General features: G+C 38.3%; 1 protein-coding gene across 1 annotated transcript in view; it reads left to right on the top strand.

The window, feature by feature from the left end:
* Positions 1 to 4,247: 4,247 nt before the first annotated feature.
* Lama2 (laminin subunit alpha 2) overlaps positions 4,248 to 21,938 on the top strand; it is a 570,793-nt gene continuing 553,102 nt past the window's right edge. Inside the window, 1 exon segment of the mRNA XM_051164111.1 lies at positions 4,248 to 4,458. Coding sequence (XP_051020068.1) covers positions 4,347 to 4,458 — 112 coding nt within the window. The 5' untranslated portion in view covers positions 4,248 to 4,346.

Raw genomic sequence — 21,938 nt, forward strand, 5'->3', positions numbered from 1 at the left:
ATTCCTATCACCCCAAATCTATGCACATGCCTTGTTTCATACCTGTAGTAGCCCTAAGAACAGCTAGCTCCATTCCCTCGAGGCTAGAGGCAGGTTGAAGTTACGGCTGTGTCTTGCTCTCACTCCCTTTCTCTGTGTGTGTGCCATGGCAGGGAGTGAGCCCAGGGCTTCATGTGTGCAAAACAAGCACTGTATGACAAGCCGTATTCCCAGCCTAGCTATGGCTGCTCTGGTGAGTTTTAACTGACGGCACACTGTGTCTGATTCTAGTCCCTCTTCAAAGCAAGAGTGAAACCTCTGTCTCAGTCTTTGATTTGGGAGTCCTGTGTTCCCTGAGTTTCACAACACAGGCTCCGCTCTTCATTTTACTAAGCACCTAGATGTGTGCAAATAAAAGAGTGTGGCCTTTTTCCTAAATGATGACTTCTGACTATGGATGAGCAGGGGTTGGTTGATTTTTTTTTTCTTCTCATTCCATGTAGAAACAAAGTAATTTGTGTCATTTTTCTGAAAATATATTGGATGGTCAAGCAATCATCTTGGCACTAATCTCTATGTTTTTAGTAATACTTTCCTTTATCTCTTCTACCCCATGCCCTATCTTACACCATCTTTCGAACATTCCAGATGATCTGTGATTTTACTCCCTAATAAAATGTTTGTACACATGTCCTTTTTCCCTAGGTACTATTTTCTATGGTACTAGAACTAAGACAAGGTTTTCCGCAAATGTTACATTTTAGTGTCACGTTATTACAGCTACTCACTCCCCAGCCCTGCTTCACAATTCCTACAGTCAATGTTTGTACATTTTCTTTAATTTGTCTATAACTTCTAAATAAGTTATCTTTACATTTGATCATAAAATTATTTGGAATTATATATGGGAAATCTGACTTACAATTCTGCAATTGCTCAGCCCTTTGCCTAAACCTTTACAGCTGTTTTTTTTTTTTTTTTTTTTTTTTTTTCCCTTATTCACATTCATCATGCTGCAAATAAGCATCTGTTAAATTATTTTGCTTTTAGGTGAATTACGCTTTCTAATTATTTCCTCCACACTTATTCTTCTACTTCATAGAAAAAAAATCTGTTCCCTTGACTGTGTGCCCTATTCATGAAATGACTATGAGATACTTTTATCAGAACTAAAAATAGCCCTCCGGACACCTCCAGTGTCAGTTACCTTAGCACATTGAGCTCACAGCTGGCAGTCAGCCTGCGGTTCCTTTCTCAGGCATTCACACTGCCTGACAGCCCGCTGCTCTAGGAAGAAACTTTAGAAGGATCCTGAAATCCTCATGTCCGGTTGATTCACAAGACTCGTGAATTCACTGTGCTAAAGATCTCCAGTCTATTCTCTCATCTGTACTGACTCTGCAGTCACTGGAATCCTCTCCCCATGTCAGAGCACAGCTTAAATGTCACCTGCTCAGGGAGGGTTTCCTGACTTGCCACTCATTTAAGCATCATTTTACAGTTGCTGCTAAACCACCTCCTTTCCTTTGTAATGGCTGAAACCATTTGATGTGACTCTTTTCCAGCCTTTTAATTTACTGTTTTCCCCACTTGAATGTAAGTTTGAAGTTCGGCAATAGCCGAGTTATAGCCAATGTGTCTGATAGATACTCTGCCAGCTTCTCACTCATAAAAGGCACTTAGTAATAAGAATGAGTGAGTGGGTGAGTGAATGAATGAATGACGGCATCACGGGGTGCTCTCGCTATAGGTTCATTTGTTTTCATTTCCCTTACTCATTGCTAACAAACCCCTGTGGCATTCATAGACCATTTATCAGGCACAGAGATCAAACTTCCAGGATTACAAACCAGTCCCTTTTAGGTGCCAATCAGACATCATTCTCCTTAGCATGCAAGAAGTGCCAGAATCCACTTTAGGTTTTGAATAGGATCAAGTGTACCATACATATTATGCCTCAAATCTTAAGATTCACATTGGGTCTTAAATTCATCACAAACACTACAACAATATAAACCTACACTGATAATAGACTTTCAGGGGAAAGAAAAAAAAATAGCCATAAGTGCAGTTCTCAACCTGTGGGTCACAACTCATTTGGGAGTCACATACCAGATAATCCTGGGAATCAAATGCTTATATATAATTCATAACAGTAGAGAAATTCATATTACATCCCTATGAGCATATACAAGAGGAGGAGGTCCCCCTCAGTCACAGTCATAGGGGAGGGGAGTAAGGGGAAAATGGGAGGGAGGGAGGAATGGGAGGGTACAAGGGAGGGGATAACCATTGAGATGTAATATGAATAAATTAATAAAATGTATTAAAAAATAAGTAAAAATAAGTTGAGGTAACAAATATACTTTAGCTCAGTGGTTCTCAACCTTCTTAATGCTACAACCCTTTAATACAGTCCTTCATGTTGTGCTGACCCCAACCATAAATTTATTTTATTGCTATTTCATAACTGCAAATACCTATCCTAAACAATTACACAAAACTGCAAAAGCCCTAGAAGAGTTAAGTGTTTTGTTTGAGTATAGGAATTTTATTAACTAACTTCAATTTTTGTTTCAAAGCTGTAGTAGTGGAAGCTGTGAGAGAGATAAATATATTCCCCACAATGAACTGGTTTTGGGGGGGAACAAAAGAAGCTAAAGTCATCAGATGAAGAAGTGATGCCGTCAAATGTTGCCTTGAGCATGAGAATGAGAGGGAGGGGCAGAGAGAGAGGGAGAGGGGGAGAGAGAGAGAGAGAGAGAGAGAGAGAGAGAGAGAGAGAGAGAGAGAGAGAGAGAGGGAGTCCTTACCTTACCTTTTTTTTTTTTTTTTTTTTTCAGACAGCACTACAATGTGCCTGAAAATCAGAAGCTCAGGTGTGTGAACCTTGAGTAGGGTTCATGGTAAAGGGTGGGTCTGCTGGCTCTCATCAGTTCCTCAGGAGAGTTACCTCCTGTTCAGCTGAAAGGAAAAGTAATTGAAAATACCGTAACTTCTGTGCGGCATCTTTAAAAAAATGGATGTATTTTAACTAGAATCTAAGCAGGAAAAAAGCCATCTGTGGAACTATATGCAATGCCATATAGAAATATGTATAAACTTCTTAGCAGGCAAAACAGAACATATTAACACTGGGACTCCAGTATCATATACAGACTTGCAATCAGTGGCAAAGATCTCTGAAATATTATACACATGTTGGTAATGTGGAAACGCACAAAGCACTCTCAGTTGGCTTAATTGGTACAACTTGTAAAATTAGAAAATACAATTCCTTTTTATTTGCAGGCAAACTTCAATAAGTTTTCAAATACAAATATTTTCTTTCCTTTTTTTCTTAAAAGTATCTACACGAGTCGCTCATGGCATTGATCCCAGCACTTGACAGGCAGTGGCAGGTGCTATCACTGAAGCTGAGACGGTAGTGAGATCCTGTTTCAAATTGAACACACGCAGACGCACGCACGCACGCACGCGCACACACACACGCATGCACGCGCACACATGCAAATGCCGCAGCCCATTCAGAAGTTCGTGTTTGTGGTTCTGTCATCGAGCGAATCCCAATGGCACGGCAAAGGCTATCCTGGATGCTTTCTAAAACCAATGAAGTTGTTACTTGGTGTTTTACTGAGAGCCCTTGGTCTTGGCTTTATCAATAACAACGTGGTATGGAGTGGCTATCTGAACCCGCGTGACAGAATAGAATGTTGTTTGTTGAGTTAAAAGGAAGAAGTCACCTTCACTGAAAAACAGAAATTCTTGCAGACACTTCATTCCCTTTTAATAACGTCCCCCGGGCACAGGGACAGCTTTTGACCAGTGGAGTGGTGAGAATCCTTTCAGCAGAGCTGGGGCAATTCTAGTCGGCCGCTCCTGCCTGGGAAGTCCTGGCCCAATGTGCAACCTTAGCACCGTAGCCTGGGGACAGTCTGGGATCACCTGGACCCAGGGCAGTTAAACACCGTTTTGCCTGGACTTTCTGAGGAGCCAACGTTTCTTGCTGTATGGGTTTCTGGGTTATAATGTTTTCCATTTGGAGGGATTTCACAGAACCCGCAGTGCCTTGGTATCAATTACTCTCTTAATGCTAAAGAAGTTTGGATAACTCCTGCTAAAGGCTTGATTCCTGACAGAGGAAGCATGAAGGAGACAGGTTCTTTCAACGGAGGACCCTTTAAAGGCCCAGGCCTGGGAAGGGGTGGGGACTGTCCTTTCTCCCCCACCCTTGGGCGGTGGCTGGGCAGAGGAGAGGAAGGCTGTCTCCTCCTCTTTCCCACTCCCCGCAGCTGCTCACTTCAGCCTGGGAGGACCGGAGGCAGCAACTCCGTGGGCTTCCGAGGAGTGGATCTGCTCGGGCCACGATGGCAGCGGCCACCGGGCTCCTCCTGCTCCTGCTCTCTGGGACGCTTGGAGAGTCCCAGGAGCAGAGGCCACAGCAGCAGCGGCGACAGTCCCCGGTGCATCAGCAGAGAGGTACTGTCCAGGGCGCCCTTTCCTGGGACGCCGCTCCTAACTGGCTTCAGCTGGCAGGAGCCACGGGCTGGGACCTCTTTCTTGCTTCACTTTAGGGCGTGCGCTTTCAGGCAAAAGGGACTGGATTCAGAGTCAGGTCCCCAAGTGAGAGGTGGAAGGGAATTACGTCCAGCTGACAGACATCAAGCTCTTTCTGCTCATTTGTGCTCTCATTAAATCCTGGAAACTGGTCTACAGAAAACTTTTCTAAAGTTCCCAAAGGCAGACTTCTTCTTCTTCTTCTTCTTTTTTCCAATTTAGAGAAACCGTTTCATCAAATTAGATTCCATTCCTGCAGAGGAAGGCTTGCCCAAGCTGTAGTTTATCTTAGAACTTTGGGTTAAGTGATTTCTTTTTTTAACTTTAAGGATCGTGTTTCCAATTATTTACATAAAGTAGTTTAGAATGTGGGCAACACCTCCTACCCTCACATTTGTGAAACCCTCTCTAGCTCAAAATGTAGACCAGACTTCTGGGTGTTCTCAGAGTCTAGTGATGAGACATTTCACGGGCGTTGTGCAACAGCTGTGTTGAGAGCAGCATCTCGGTGTTTCTGAGTGTAGCGTATCTTTTTGAAAAGCTTGTGAATCTGAACAGCTTTCAGAATTTCACAAGATGCACGCACACACACACACACACACACACACACACACACACACACACACACGGCACCGAGAAACCTAATCTGCAACACTTTGTGTTCCGGCAAGCATTTCCCAAAGCTGAAAAACCTTTCATCAAAGCAAGAAGTATTTCAGAACTATGTGAGCTTTATTTCTAAGTATTTATCCCCAAAAGTGCAAAATCTAGAAGACAAGGCTTTAGAAAGTTGGACGGGGCTGAATCTGCTGGAGTTTTGAAATACGATTTTCTGGTTTTGTGTTTTTAATGTGCTGGAATCCAGCCATGCCTAACAGTTCTCGTGTTTGTTCTTGTTCTAGCCCAGCACGTTGCACAGGACTGTTTAAGAGAGCATAACAGCTACCCTAAGCCCCTTGCTATAGTCTCTGATTGTAGTTCCCAGAATAAAATGACTCCCAGTTTCTCCAGATAACTTTCTTCTTCTATTTTTTGCAGAGGTGAAATGAGGTCAATGTGGCACAAATAATGGAATTACTGAGAACTGTGCTTTGGGAGAAATATCTTTGGCAGTTGTTTGAAAAATGCTGCATTAAACTTTTATCCTTTCGTCGTTTGTGACTAACAGTGGGTTGTGCTTTAATACTGCTGGGCAGCTGGAGAGATGGGCCGGGACCTTGTGCTCCCCTCCATTTAGAGTAAGCTTGGCATTGTAGTCCCCATCTGAGTTCCAGAGAGAATCTTATCTATGTCTGTGTGTTCTCTCCCTAGGCTCTCCATTTTCATTTATTTATTTATTTATTTATTTATTTATTTTAATTTTTGTGGTGGGGTACACACATGATATGTCAAATGGGTGTGGTCAGAGATCAGTTTGGAGAAGTTGGAACTCCTTTTATCCTCTGTGTTCATGGGGTATAAAAAAGCATGTCATTAGGCTTGGGCAACCACCCTTTCCCAAGGAACTCCCCCTCTCCCAGTAGGGTGCTCTACGACTGTCTTTATGATGGCCACTTGCAACATATTTGGAGATTGGCTCCAAGATAAGTGATTTCAATTTGCTAATAATAAAAAGGTATATTTAAAATGCATTTTATGATGGCTTACATTAGTGCAGCGCCTTATAATTTAAGCCACCAATACAAAAGTCATAGAGCCCTGTCCTGTAAGGTCATTTCATCTTCAGTCATTATTATTCCCACAGGACTAATTTAAAATCCAAGGCTTGGAGTAGTAGCCATGGACGCTTACATAACTGATGAGAATATTGCCATTTGCAGAAGCTAAGAGTACACGCAGTATTGTTTATATTAATATCCCCTTTCCATGGGGTCAGGGTCTCTTTCCTTTTAGAAAGTTGTTTCCTTTTTCATATTGCATATCAGTAAGGGTCACTAAGTATTGTTTGACCCCCCCAAAAAAATGGTTTCTAGTCTACTTTCAACTTTTCTGGTTTTGATTACACATACTAGCAATGACCCTCATGTCCCAGCACTAACTGTGAAGGACTTCTGTTTTCCCTTAGAGACCAGTGTGAGCATACTAAGGATATTGCCATATAGTGTATGTGGACTCTGTAACTCAGTGGTTCTCAACTTGGGGGTCTTAAATGACCCTTTCACAGGGGTTGCCTAAGACCATCAGAAAACACAGATATTTATGATTCATAACAGTAGCAAAATTACAGCTATAAAGTAGCAACAATAATAATTTCATGCTTGGGGGGCATTCACTACATTAGAAATTGTATTAAAGCGTCACAGCATTGGGAAGGTTGAGAACCACTGCTGTAAACAGCATTAGAAACCTAACCAATTTTTATTTATCATTGATTCAATAAGTTTGATTTTATAAAGAAAAAATTCACTCTCCTATTAATACCAACAAAATAGTTATTGAGTCAAGGTGAATTTATTTTTTGTCATGCAGTAAATCAAATGCTTTCTGATGTTCACATGATTCATATCTAGAAGTAGAAACATAATAGTATGTAATCTGAAATCGAGAGAAAATAGTTTCACAAGAATATTGTCTAGTGGGTGAAATCAGTCTGGTAGTGTGACAGTTTCCTTCTGTTCCCCTGTCTCGAAAAATATACAACTTACTTTACTAGAACCTCAGTTAGTCTGAAGTTAATCTCTTTGCCTAAATTTGGTTGGTGGTGAATAACAGGCCCAGAAATTTCAGAAGACTCCACACCATGGGACATGCATGAAATTAGTTTATTACTCATATCCAGATGTTAGATGCTTCATTCTCTTCTGTAAGTGTACTGTGGCCCCTTTTATGTACAGGTGTGAGGACAAAAATACCAGTGTGAATTGCAGCAGTTTCAATGTGAATAGATAGTCTAGAACTGTGGCAGAAGTGTCAACTTTCATACACACATAAGAGAAGACAAAGTTAGCAGGATGGAGTCCCTGACTGGTAAATCCATAGGCAGGGAAATAGTAGTTAAGGCTTTGAAAAGATGTTCATGTGAGAAACAGTCCAAGGGAACACTGTATAGAAGAAGAAGAAGAAGAAGAAGAAGAAGAAGAAGAAGAAGAAGAAGAAGAAGAAGAAGAAGAAGAAGAGAAGAAGAAGAAGAAGAAGAGGAGGAGGAGGAGGAGGAGGAGGAGGAGGAGGAGGAGGAGGAGGAGGAGGAAGGAAGGAAGGAAAGGGAATATAAATGATATATTCAGACTTCAAGGGGTTGTTACATGGAAGAGACTAAGAGAGTATTTCTGAATTGGGTTCATAGAAGAACGTGAGAAATAGACAGTCTTTACTCCAATAACAAAGGCAACCCTGTTGTGCCTGCACTGTTACCCTTACCAATCATTCTGAGCAGGTCAGTAATGACTGGGTGCTCCTTGCCTCTGACATGTCCACACACAGATAAGATACACATCTGGCCAGCTGTGCCCTAGGATGTCATACTATGCATAGAGGAAGTCACGTGATGTGACGGCTTTAGTCCTGTTTCAGTGCCAAGGTTCTGGAATTATAATGTATTGTTTTTGGAGTGAATAATCATATTCCAATCTCTGGATTCTTAAGAACGTCAACAAAACATTAAATGTGTTTAAATGTGTACTTATATGCCTTCTGGAATTTAAAATAAAAACTTGTTTTGGACAAACCTTGCTTATTTTTGGCAAAAATACATAAACATTTATTAAGGAATTTTGACATCACTGACAATTGCATGATTTTAAAACATAATGTGTTATAAAATGTGAGAACAGTTTATAAATGACCTAAGATATTATCATGGAGTTTACTGTGGTCATAAACCCAAAGTTATTATTTTTTAACCTTTGTTTTGCCACATTGATGACTTGATAGCTTATTTATTGTTCACTGACCTAACTTAGTTTAGTAAAAATTCTTCATAACAGCTGACCTGAAATATAGGTCAGCTGACACTTTTATTGATGGTCATTGTAAAGCCCAACTAGGTAATCCAAAGGTTCTAGCCATGAGTGACTGCGGTGGGAAAAGTGATCTCATTTTTTAAAAAAGATTTATTTATAATATGTATACAATGCTCTGCCTCCATGTACATCTGCAGGCCAGGAGAGGGCATCAGATCACATTATAGATGGTTATGAACCACCATGTGATTGCTGGGAATTGAACTCAGGACCTCTGGAAGAACAGTCAGTGCTCTTAACCACTGAGCCATCTCTCCAGCGCTGTGATCTCATATTTTATGGGTGGGATTAAGTGGGCCGTAAGGCTCTGAGTTGAGGTCACCAGTACACTGTAAAAGCCAGGAGTGGCAGTCATTGTCTGTAGCCCCTGTTCAAGGAGCTGAAGAAATGAAGATGTGGTGGGGCACGGGGTTCTCTGTTCAGCCTGTGTAGCTGAACTGATGAACTCCAGGTTGACTGGGGAACTTTTCCTCAGAAGTAAGATGGAGAGCAATGAAAGAAGACATTGACATTGATCTCTGGCTTCCACAAGCACACACACATGTAAGTGCACATACATGAGGATAAAATACATGCCCCCACCCCACCCCCAACACACACATAGCCAAACTTTTCTGGATAGTTTCTACTATCCTATTATAGCTATACATAAAAGAGTTTGCTTGATGGTATATTTCCTAACTAACAGATCTCAGCTTTTTCCCTTAAAAGCAGAGCATTGGTGCTAATAGTCTATTCGCACATTTAGTAAATACTGAATATTTTTGGACAGTGTGCTGTGCCTCTAAGACTGAAGCACCAGTTCTTTTGTTCCAAACAGACCATAATAGGAACTACCCATAGGTAAACTTTGTAACATATGTCATACCTTTGCATAGTATATGTTAGGATTAGAGGACCACATATCTGTCCACAATGGAAGTAGAGGACCTGGTAAGGTCCAAAATATGGCAACAACCTTAACCCAGAGCATATACTACAAGATCAGTGGGGTGGCTGGCTGTCAATGTATAGAGTACGAACGATGTATCATGCTGTGATAAGTTATGTATGAATAGTTCTCCCACAGGATGCTACGTTACTGTTGAGCCAGGCTACAAGGATTTCCATGTGGAGAGGGATTCCTGTTGTTGTTGCTATTGTGGCCCCAGGTTCCCTGCCAAGTGTGAAGGTCTTAATTTAGCAGTTTAGAGGCTGAAAGTTTTGCTATTGCTCACACACATTATTCTTTTAATCTAAAAGATGGAAGATTAGGATTTGAGTATGCTTACATTTTTTAATTGGGTAGAAAATAGACAGGTTAGGCAGAAATCTAGGCTTGGTGAATAATAATAATAATAATAATATAATATAATATATAATATAATAATAATAATATAATAATAATAAAATAAAAATATAATAATAATAATAATAATAATTATTATTATTATTATTATTATTATTATTATTCAGATACCTAATCTGACACTTATTATTATCATGATGATGATGATGATGATGATGATGATGATTTACAAAATGGGAAACCAAAAATAAAAAACCAGTGCAAGATTCATGGCAAGGTTGGTGCCTATCAAATAGACAGACATGAGACAGACACGCTGTCCCTTTAAGGGGAAAAAGCTGAGCTCTGTGCAGCTTATATTGAGTCAGGATAGATATGGGGTGACAGGAAGGTGGTGAATATATAATAAAGCAGCCCAGTCAGACCTGAAACAGAATATAGTCGATGATAAACACCCCCAGACACCCGACAAGCACACAGCAGAGAGCTGGGACCCTAGGGGAGCAGGGAGATTGACTACTGCTGTAATTGGTTTGAGAAAGGTTGACCTCATGAGAAGGGTCAACTTGAGTAAATGCTTGCAGGTAGAGTGGAATGCCACTGAAGATATCAGGTGGGAGAGGAAGCCCCAAACAGGGAGCAGAGTTGACTGCACCCAGTTAGAGGGCTCAGAGAAGTAACAGGAGCTAGAGCTCACAGTATTGGCCGCTGTAAGTATTATTTGGCTGTGAAGTCTAGAGTGAGATGGAAAGGGTACAGGTTTTGATCCAAGTTATGAATTAAAGAAATCGTACTTACATCTTTTCTCCTGTAGACGCAGGTCACTGGACTAGACTCCATGTCTAAGGATATGATTATTTCCCATTCTCTTTGTCGCTGGTGTCCTGTGCATAGAGGATTTTAAGTGATTCCACACTGTAGAACCCTGAAATGCTTCTTAGTGTGAAACTCAGATACCTAATCTGACACTTTCTTCCTTTTGTCATCATCAATGCTGTCCCATAACTCAAAGCGTGTCAGTGCCTGCCTAGGTAAATGCTTTTGTACAGGGAACCTCAGCAGCTCTTTAGATTCTGCCACTGCACTCAGAAATACACTGTAAGCTTCTAAGGGTAGTTTTCACTTGTATGCACTTTAAAACAAAAGTGAGGTATTTTCAGTACCATATAGATTCATCTGTACTTTGGAGTTCCCTTTGATATTATCCATTTCAGTATCAAAGCTAAACTTTAGACACCATTGTTAAAGTGACAGAAAGATATATTGGTCTGATGACCTCTCTTATGAAAGGAACTTTGAAACATTGCCTATTTTATGAACAGAAGTTTATTCTCTGTTCTGTTTCGATTTCTATAAATACTTTAAGAATCACTGTAAATCTTGCAGTGACCTTTGGGCCAAAGTAATGCAATTTGGGCATGATTTAATTCTGTCATTTAAGACAAAAGGTACATGCAGAAAATTGCTTAGTTTTTTTCTTGTGGCCTTTCTTTCTTTCACTCTCTTTTAGCCTGCTTGAGAAGAAAATATGGTAGTTGAAAGAGGTGGTTTTAACATTACAACTTTAGAAGGCATGCAGAAAATTTCACTCATACCTTTCCTATTAAAAGGCACTGATACTTACTATCTAAGGTAGTTTTGAGACAATCATAATTTACATAGTGAATTGAAGCTAAAGGCTTGTCGAAGATTGATAACATAGATTAATTTCCCCCTTGAATCATCTTTCTTACTGTTTTTATTTCATGAGGCAAGCTTTCATGCTTCCCAACTTGCCTTAACACTTTCTGAGGAACCAAAGTCCTGATGCTTTTGCTCTTTCACCCATGTGCTGGGGTCATGGGTGGGTGCTATCATCCAGCCTTTTGAATTAGATTGAAAGAACACCAAGGCTCTGACCACCAGGGCTTTTCACGTGTTGACAACGGCTCTGCTACTGCCTGATACTCCAGCCTTTACATATAAAGTTTAATATGGGGGGGGGGTTCCTTCGCTAGTTTTTAAATTTTCATTTGCAAACATGACATTTACTACTAAAAGACCATGAATTTAATTCTATTCATGGGTCATTCATCATACCACGAGAAGCTTAATCTGCCTCATATAGCTCACCATGCAAATCTGGAATCATGAACACCGTGGGAGCCCCTGGGTCTTAGGCGAGGAACCTTGTGCAATGTTGCAACATTTCCCTATGTGGGGTCCTCTCAGATGTCCTCTGAGCTGCGTGTCCCCTCAAGGCTCTCCCTTTAACTGCTCCTGCATGCCAGGTGGTTTCACTTGGTATAATAGTATCTGGCAGACTGTGTGCATTAGTAAACTTACTGACATAGCGTGGGTGTTCAATGGTTAATATAATTATTCTCATCTGTGGAGAGGTAGGATCAGTGTCCCGCACTCTGTCCAGGACAAAGAACAATCCTAGTGTAGTTTTAGACTTAGAAGGTCAGTTTTGTTCTTCTGATTTTACAAAACCAAACTCATCATCTCTTATTGAGTTTTAGATGTTTATATTTTATAAAATACCTTACAATCCTATCTCCCTCTGTGAATTATGTTATTCTAATTTGAAAACAGAGCCATAAGACTGTACTCTTTAGTGCCTGTCTTCATGTAAATAAAATATATACACTACATACAGCCAAATGAACATATAAATATATGCACTAACTAAAACTATGTATCAATCTAATGATTTATTACATTTCAATCTCTAAATCTCTTGGTTTTGGATTGCAGTATTTTAAGACAGTATTAATTGATTCTTTATTGGTTTTTCTGGAATTGCTTCTGCAGGTTAGAAGCAATAGTATTTGCCATGAAATGAATTGAAAAAAAAACCAAACAAACAAACAACCACTTGGTTTGTAAATACCAGTGAACGGAAGAACAAGAGTAGAAAATATGTATACTTATGAATCAGAGAAGATATAGTATAAAATTTTCTATGAAAGAGAAGAAAAACTCTGCCAGCTTCATAAAAATATTCAGACTGCCACTTGAAGGTGGACTGAGTGAAGACATTTTCTCAGTTGCCTTTACTTCAGAGGTGTGGGCCTATGTACTTACCTTGGTCATCGGTAGCTGGACACTTCTGGCTTAGAGCATAGAGTGCTTCGTTAGTACATTTAGTATATTTAATATATTGTCTATTTATGGTCTCTTAAGCCATTAGATTTTCTAACTTATTAAAAAACATAATATCTATGAAATATGTATTTTTTTTGTGTCTTTCCCCAAAACTCTAATAAAATTGATTTAACTATCAGGCTTGTTGTCTGATGCACATATTGCGATGACTAAGTAAGGCTTAACTAGTGATGGAGAACACGAAGCAGTACAGTTTGTCAGGATGGGAAGGCCTTGTCTCAAATACCTGCCAGGAGGTGTTTGTAAAACATGAAGCATAAATCAGCATCTAGCAGGTCCTCAGTAATGTTGATTAGTCTAAAGGCTGACTACATGGTGCCAAGAATTCTCTGGCTCAACAAAACCCTTTTCCTCACCAAATTCAGCAGAGACAATTTGAGAAAGAATTTGGCTCTGTACTTGAGGACAGCAATGTATGAATTCAAATATAATTAGAATTTGTACTGGAGTTTTCTGAACTTTGCAATTCAGCCTGTGGTAATTACTTAGTACTGCGTATCTCCTTATACTTTCAATTTTCACACACACGCGCGCGCACACGCACACATACACACACACATACACATACACACACACAGCCTGTTTTAGAAATAACTCTGATTAGGAGGAGAGGCATGGAATGGAAGATGGCAATAATTAAGTTGATAGAAAAGTTACTACTTAACTCTAACATAAAAGTTTTGAGAGATGGAGTTTATCCTATTAGTAACATGACTGAGTCAGAAAATGCATGTGAAAGTGATTGGCAGTGGATCAAAGACTGTTAGTTCTTGTTCCTTTTTCCTTTGACTATTAGGCTCAACAGTCATGTTTTCAACACACATGAGTATAATTTTTTGTTTAAAAATACAAAGCACTCTAAAATATTCCTTGTGTATGCCCTAAGAGACTATACATGGCAAAACTATCTTACTGTGGAGGTGTTGAAAAATTCTGTCAGGGTTATACAAGTCACCATGTGAGATAACAGGAAATACAAGCTCCTATACTTAACTAATCTCCATGTTAGTAACGCAGTGTGAGAACTGATTTGAAACAGACAACTCTGTCCTTCCTTCAGTTAAAAGGTGATTGTTAGTTTTCAGTGTCTCTCAGTCTTATATACTAGCTAATTAAGTATTGATAAAGCATTTTATAGAATACTGTTATACATGCAGTGAATTTATAAAACTACACCGTCACAGTGTTTTGTAAAGGTTAGTTATTATTCTTAGCCTACAAAGCATATATCTTTGATTGACATCTGCTTTGGTGAGATGTAGAAAAAAAAATGTATTATGGAAATATCTCAGTGCAGTTTGTGCATATTGATTTTCACTAAGGAAAAATAGTTGTCTTGAAACACAGTTACAGTAATAAGCTGGAGAGAGATTTTAAAAAATATTAATTATATACTAATTGTATGTATCAACTATATAAAACTGGTTTCCGTTATGGCCTTTTCATAGATGTAGACAAAGCACATCCTTCCAGTTTTCCTCTCCAGTGTCTCTTCCACTTTGCTCTTCCTATCCTCAAATAGTTTCTACTCTTGCGTCTTTTAAAACTTTTTAGATCCCTTCAGTGCCCGTGCTGGAATGTTGCCTGGATTGAACTAACGCAGGTCTTGTGCATGTAGTAGTCACAGCTACTATGAGTGCTGACATGATTTTTTAAGTGTTTATTGACATCTGTTTTGTAATATAACTGATGGTCTCTCCTGAAGAAGGCCCCATATGTGGATAGGGAAAAAGAGTTTTTCTGTAAAGTTAGCTGAAATAGAAATAAATACTGTTAGCTCTCTTACTCTTTGTGGTATAGTTTACTGCTGATATTGTTTATTGATGTTTTGCTCGAATGATCTGTCCATTAATGAAAATGTGATCCTGAAGTACTTATCAATTATTGTGTTGAACTTTGTTTAACCCTTAAATCTAATAATATTTTCTTCTTTCCTTGTGTACTGTTGGGTATACATATGTTTTTATTGTTATCTTCTCTTATTGAATTCTTCCTTTTATTAGTATATATGGTTCTCCTTTATAGTTGCCTCTTTCAAGTTTATTTTTTAAATTTGGTATTTAAAAACCAAATGCATATGGCATAGGTCTAGCTGCTTCTTTTTTGTTTGCACGTAATGATTTTTTTAATCTTTAATTCTTTACTATGTATATGTCTTTATTGAGTGAGTTTCTTATAGGCAGTAGAGTATTTGCTACATTTTTCTCTTCTTTATCTTTTATCTTTTCAGCCTCTTAGTTGGCGAACGTAATCTTTTATCTTCAAGTTTGTTACTGGTGAGAATTTAATCCAGCCATTTCATTAATTGTTAATTGTTTTCTGTTTGTGTTACTTATTTTTTATTTGTTTCCATCTTTCATTTTGTATCTTTTTGGCTTGTTATTTCTCTCTCCCTCCCTCCCTCTCTTTCTCTCTATCTTCACTGTAGTTACTGGAATTGATTCTATCTTCTTTAGAATATCTGCTTTTGTGTTTTACTTTTTCCAATTTTCATGATGTTATTTGTCATCTTTAACGTCTAAACACTCTTTAAGCATGTCTTCTAGTGCTAGCAGAGTTGTGATGATTGTCCTAAGATTTACTTGCCCTGGAGTGTCTATTTCTAAGTAATTTCACTGCTCTTCATAACACATCAGGGTAAAAAAGTATCATCCAATTGGTCTTTTTATGATGCTGATTACTACTAATGAGGTTCCTGGTTGACAGAACTTTTAGTCCTAGAACTATACTTTTGCATCAGAAATTTAGCTCTTGCAAGCATTAAACATGCACATATTGAAATTAGATTTTCTGGAAGTTTAGCTCTAGAATCATATCTTGTTGGCTGAGTTACATTGGGTGAATTATTCTGCTTCTTTCAATCATTGTCTCCATCTTTAAAATTGTGCTGATATTAATAGCTTTCTTAGACTAGTCTCATGACTCTAAGGAATCCAGGGTTCAGTTCTTTTCAGGGGAGAATGATGGCACCATCATTCAACGTCTTTTCTCAGTGGGTTGTTTTCAGCAGGACAAATTAAGGTTTTGACTTAAGACAGGCAGAACCAATATATCTGGCAGACATATTTGGAAGGCAGGAACTATTCTCTCAGATATATTAGGCCAGAAGGCTGAAGACGATGCTCTAACATTATAGAGAGTTCTGGGTGACTGTTCAGAAAGCAAACTGTCTCTGTCACTTTATTTTCATTTTTATTTTTTTAATTTTTTCTCATTTTGGAAGCTGCAACCTGCACTTCTGGTTCATCAATTAATTAAGTTTCATTCCTTCTCAAGTCCTTAATGGGGTTGAAGACCAGATAGTTTAGTCTTATAATTAACCTTAGCTGTTTTGGGGTTAAGATGTTTTTAGGTCTAGATAGATGTTTTAAGTTGACAGAGATGAGATATGACAGATATTGATTCTCATTCAGAACTTTAGACTCACCAAGATAGGAAAGATGTTTTCTACAAGGTTGCCAAATGCAATTAGCCAAAACACCATGAATGTAACATTCATATAACCCCTGATTGTTTCCTGGTTCTTCTTGATGTATGTAATTTTTGTTATTTATGTATAATAATATATATATATATGTATATATATATATATATATATATATATATATATGTCAATAAAAGAAAATAAAATCTTTAGGGAAAAAAGACAGTCAGAACTAGCTTGGTTGGTTATAGTTTTCATTTGCTCAGGGGTTCAAGTCTAAGCTGCACTACCCTAATTCAGCTGGCGGTGGTGCTTTCTACTTCATGGCATGACTTGGTTGTTTACTTGGCCTCTCAAAAGTTAACTTTTCAGGTACTGAGTGTAAGTACTCTGTGTTCCTGTACTTCCCTTCTCTCTAGCTTTTCTCAGCTTGGAAAATATTGCCACTACCCATAGACTGAATAAAATCAGGCATATAGAGGGTCTCATGAACCTTTTCCTTTCCTTTGCCCCCCACGTCTAAATCACTGCCATTTGTTCTGTCACTATGCGACCAATGGTTACTCCATGTGCACTCAGACACTTTTATCCCTGCTGCAGTCTGCATCGAAGCACTTTTCCTTTGCCTAGGAGGCTACAACAGCTTCTCCTTCAGTCTTTCCTTTGCCCAATTTATAATCCATTTTCCAAGCCACAGTCAGAGTGAACTCTGAAACAAGGCAGTTATATTAGATCTGCCTCCTTGTAATATGTTCACAGAATTCCAGTCTGAGGAAATGAAAGCTCCATGGTTTACAGAGTTACTTGTGAGCGAGCCCCTATGTCTTTTCTGAGGCCAAACTGTTCTTTTTGTTGTTGCTGCTGTTACATTCCAGCAGCAATGAGGACTTTTTCCTATTCTTCAAACATGCCAAGTGTATTTCCTATTCTGTTCTGTTCTGTTTTCTACTCTACTCCGTTCCATACACCATACCCACAGCATGGCTTACTCTTAGTATTTCTGTTTCACCTCATGAGAATAACTTCCCTGAGAATTAGTTTAAATTATCTCCTATTATGGACTTATTTTCCTGTTGTAAGTTCCTTGGACAGATTAATGTTTATTGAGAATGACTTTATTCTTTACTTTTTTATCTTCTGCCACTGTTAGAATGCAAACTCTAGGTGAACCTTCACCTCCATTGTTCAGGAGAGACTGTGCAGCAGTGGTTCTTATTTTGCACAGGGCATTGTTTAGTCTCTTCTGAACATAATTCCATGAACTAGGGAAACACTGGATCTCTGTAAGTCAGCATGGCTTGCTTATGATTTCCACTTATGTAATATAGAAGAAGACTGGTCCGTTCATATTGTGACTCCTCCACAACAGCTCCTTACAGAAAGGTAGAGGGTTTTTATCCAACGAGGTTTTCTCCCCTGGCTTTCAGTATTTTAACAAATAGAAAATAATCCTCCCCCAAATCGTAATGATAAATAAGACTTTTGTTGTTTACTTCTTCATTTTTTAAAAAACAGTTCATCTCTAGCTTCTTGAGAAACATTTTTTTTCCTTTAGACATTCCAGTGAGAGTTCAACAACATTTATGCTTTATGAGAAATGAATATTTCTTGGCTTAATCAGAACAGTTAAGTAATGGAAAGCCTTTTGGATAAGAATTACAATGCATCAGATGAAAATAACCATTTAAGATGTAAATTGTAGAGGCAGAATATAAATAATTCACATGGATTGACTTGATTGGCATCTGTTTTCATTTTTCATTGTTTCTTCTGAAACACCACAGAATATTTTTCCCCCAGGACCCAGAAACCAGTTTCTTAAAGTCTCCACAGACCTGCAGAATATGTCCCTGCTTAGAACATAGCTTTAGATGTGGTCTTTTTCTTGCAGCTCATAACAATCAAAATGGGTGACATATGCAGAATTAATAAAAGATTTGGGACCAAAGATTCAGCTTAGTTTTTGGAACGCTTGCCTAGCTTGTGGGAGGCCATGAATTTAGGGCTCAACCCCACATAATACTGGATGTTGGGGTACACACATGTAATCTAAGTACGATGGGAGACAGAGGCAAGCAGATCAGGAGTTTAATATCATCCTTGAGAATTTGATGCTAACCTTGTATTTATGAGATCTTTGCTAAGAAACAATAAACTTTAAGTATATTTCACCAAATGTGGCACTTTCTTTTTTAAGATCAGAATGCTTATCAAGGGCAAAGGTAGGCCAGAGCTGGTCCATCAGCAAGTGGGAAGTTTCCCTTATAGAAATGGGATTAACAGAAGGTGGAACCATGTAGAATCTCTGGGAGCAGGGATCCTGCCTGGGTTTTGCTGCTACTGTGTCCTCACTCTAGGAGACGACACCTACAGTATCACAGGGAGAATCAATGAACTAGGAGAAATGGCGCAGCTGACTTTTAGGAAGGAACAGGTTCTTCTGACCTGTGGTTGTTAGAATAAGTGGAGGGATGGCTGAGATTCATGGTGCTAGCCAAAGAAAGCAGTTACACTTCCTACCAACTGTAGAAGACAGTACTACACAGTGCCTGCTACGCATGCCGAAAAGGTGTAAGATCATAGGCTATGGCAACATGATGCCTTAAATATTCAAAATTAAGTGGCGATACTGATTCCAGGCCAGGGATCTACCTAAATCCTCCCACTTTCAAAGGTTATCAACTAGGCGTGATGCCCACTTGTCCCAATGGTTTGTTATTATCCACCACATGCCAAAATGATCGCTCACTTTGTGCTTTTACTATTTTATTTAAGCCATCAAAACCACCAGGTTTCTTCCTTGCACCCTTCACTGAAATACCCTACCTCCTCATCATCCACTTTTGGAATAAGGCTTGAGCATCATTACCCCTTAGTCTACTAGTGGCATCACCTTTGTTTGACTGCATCTGTCATGTTAGCACCAGTGATGAGTGTGTGGCACAACATTCTTCATCATTTTATGTATTTAGATCGCCAGTGAAGCTCTTAACTAAGCTATTTAAGCAACCATTCTTATGAATTGAAACCTTTAGTTTTCATGAGTAGTGGGTTTATGTGCAGTGAGTGTGGCAAGGGTAGAATTAGTCTCAAAATTATATGTTTCCCCCTTAATTAATTGAACTATCTAGCCACTAAATTCTAAACTCACCAAATGTAGTCAACACTTTAAAAATATTTATTTATTTATTTATTATGTATGTATAGAATGTTCTGCCTGCATGAACACATTGCAGGCCAGAAGAGGCCGTCAGATCATATTACAGATGGTTGTGAGCCACCATGTGGTTGCTGGGAATTGAACTCAGGACTTCTGGAAGAGCAGATAGTGCTCTTAACCTCTGAGCCTTCTCTCCAGCCCTGTTGGCACCATTTTTAAGTAGCAAAATTTAAATAAAACAGAAAAGTTACATCTTATAAAATTATTTTTTATTATTAGTGCATATGTGTCTGTGTGTGTGTACAATGTGTTTGTGCACATGTGCATGTTCTACTGTATGTATGTGGAGGGGCAAGGAAAACTTTTGAGTCAGTTTTTTTCCTTCCTTCTTAGGACCGAGAATCAATTTCAGGTCATGGTACTTCTACCCTGATGAGTTTTGGTATCCTGCTCTTGTTTTTATTTGCCTGTCATGCATTATGCACAGATAAAGAAAAGGTAAACTGATTGAAAAGATGGTATGAATCAAATGCTGAAAAACTCTGCAGTCAAATACAGAATTATAAGCCTACTAGTAAGTTCTTTTTATGCTAAATATTCCTCCATAACTTAGAATTGATATAATATAATTTAAATTTTTCCTATTTAGTAATATGTTAATATAGCATACAGATAGAGTCTGCTATGATTTGAATGTCTCTCTCAAAAGTCCATTTATAAACCCAAGAGTATTATGGCCTATTTGGGGGCTGGAAGGACACAGTTAAGCCATGGGTGGCTGTGCCACCAAAGTCAGTTGTGGGACCTTGCTGTGTCTGCTCTCAGCTTTTTGACTTAAGATGTATGTGCTCCAAGAAAAGCATCTGCCATAACCACCCTAGTCAGGGACTGTCCAGCCTTGAACTTGAACCTCCAGCACTATAAGGTAAGTAAACTTTACCTTCATGACTAACACAGATCTTACAAATTAAATGTCAAACCATTGGTGATAATTTCACTTTCCATGTTGTGGTCATTCTTTACATCTGTGATGCATCATGGAGGTATAAGCTTTGCATCTTATGTCTACGATGGGCACTACAGCATTACCCATAGCTGGTGTACAGGGGTCAATGCGAAAAGTGAAGAGCTGATTGATAATGAGAAGGAAACATAGCTCCATGTCTTTTACATCTTACACATGGATTTACGTTCTACCATAAATTATTAACTCTTCTCTCAGTACTAAGAAATGTAATGTGAAAATTATATCAGTATGACAATATTACACATGATAGGATTAGGGTTTATTTAAAATCTTACCTTTATCTCACCTAAAATGCATGTTTTAAAAATGCGATAAGATATACTGATTTTTCATGCTCTCCAGAGCAGAGCATGTATTCATTTTATCATGTGCGTAAGGTAACTGTCACCCTTTCAGTTGTATAATTTAGTTTTCATTTCATTCATAAATATGGCTAGAAACAACTTAGAATCTATACTTCCTTATTTCTTATCAACATATTTGGTTCTTTCATGATAGGTTTGCATATGGTTTTCTACATTAAGAAGTTAAATTTATTGTAATTCACTTTGTAAATTATTGGTGTTAGAATCTAGAGTGTATATTTGAACAATATCAGAGTCTCGCAGTGAAATTAGTTTACCAAATCTTTTTGTAAGCCATTCATTATTACTGGAATTGTGTTTTGTGTATTATATTCTTTTGACGTCATGTGGACTTCCATTCTGCTTCATTATAAATGGAGTTTTATTATGTCTGACTTCACAATAAATGGATTCCAGAACCATTGACATTTAGTAGAATTGCATATCTTAGTGTCTTTCTTGTGCATTAACATGCATTATGTGTATTTTCAATTCAGTTGTAAAGAAACGACCATTGATTTATATAGTTGTGACATGGGAGAGTTCTGCTTAAACTTCACTACATGATTCCTGAGTGAATTGTTTCTTTCTTTCTGCAATTTTTGGATAAAACAATTATTGGGTAAAATGAGATAAATTATAGATTATAAACTTTCTTAAAGGCTCGGTGTATCTTAAGATATAATTGTAGTTTTCCTCCATGATATCTTTTCATTCTATATTTTTAAAAAAATCAAGCTTTTACAGACAGTTAAGTATTATGGGCTGGAGATTTACCTCACTTGGCAGAATATTTGGTTAGCATGCACAAAGTCCTGAGTTCAACCCCCAGAAACACATAAACTGTATATTGTGGTATATGCCTGTTATTTCGTTCTAGCAGTTCAAGACCAGTCAGGTCACATGACACTCTGTCTCATAAAGCATGAAGTACTTTGCTTGCTCTATTTAATCTATCTATCTATCTATCTATCTATCTATCTATCATCTATCTATCTATCATCTACATATCTATCATCTATATATCTATATTTATAATCTATCAATCTA

The sequence above is a fragment of the Acomys russatus genome, chromosome 21 (genome assembly GCF_903995435.1).
Source record: "Acomys russatus chromosome 21, mAcoRus1.1, whole genome shotgun sequence".
NCBI classification, from domain to species: domain Eukaryota; kingdom Metazoa; phylum Chordata; class Mammalia; order Rodentia; family Muridae; genus Acomys; species Acomys russatus.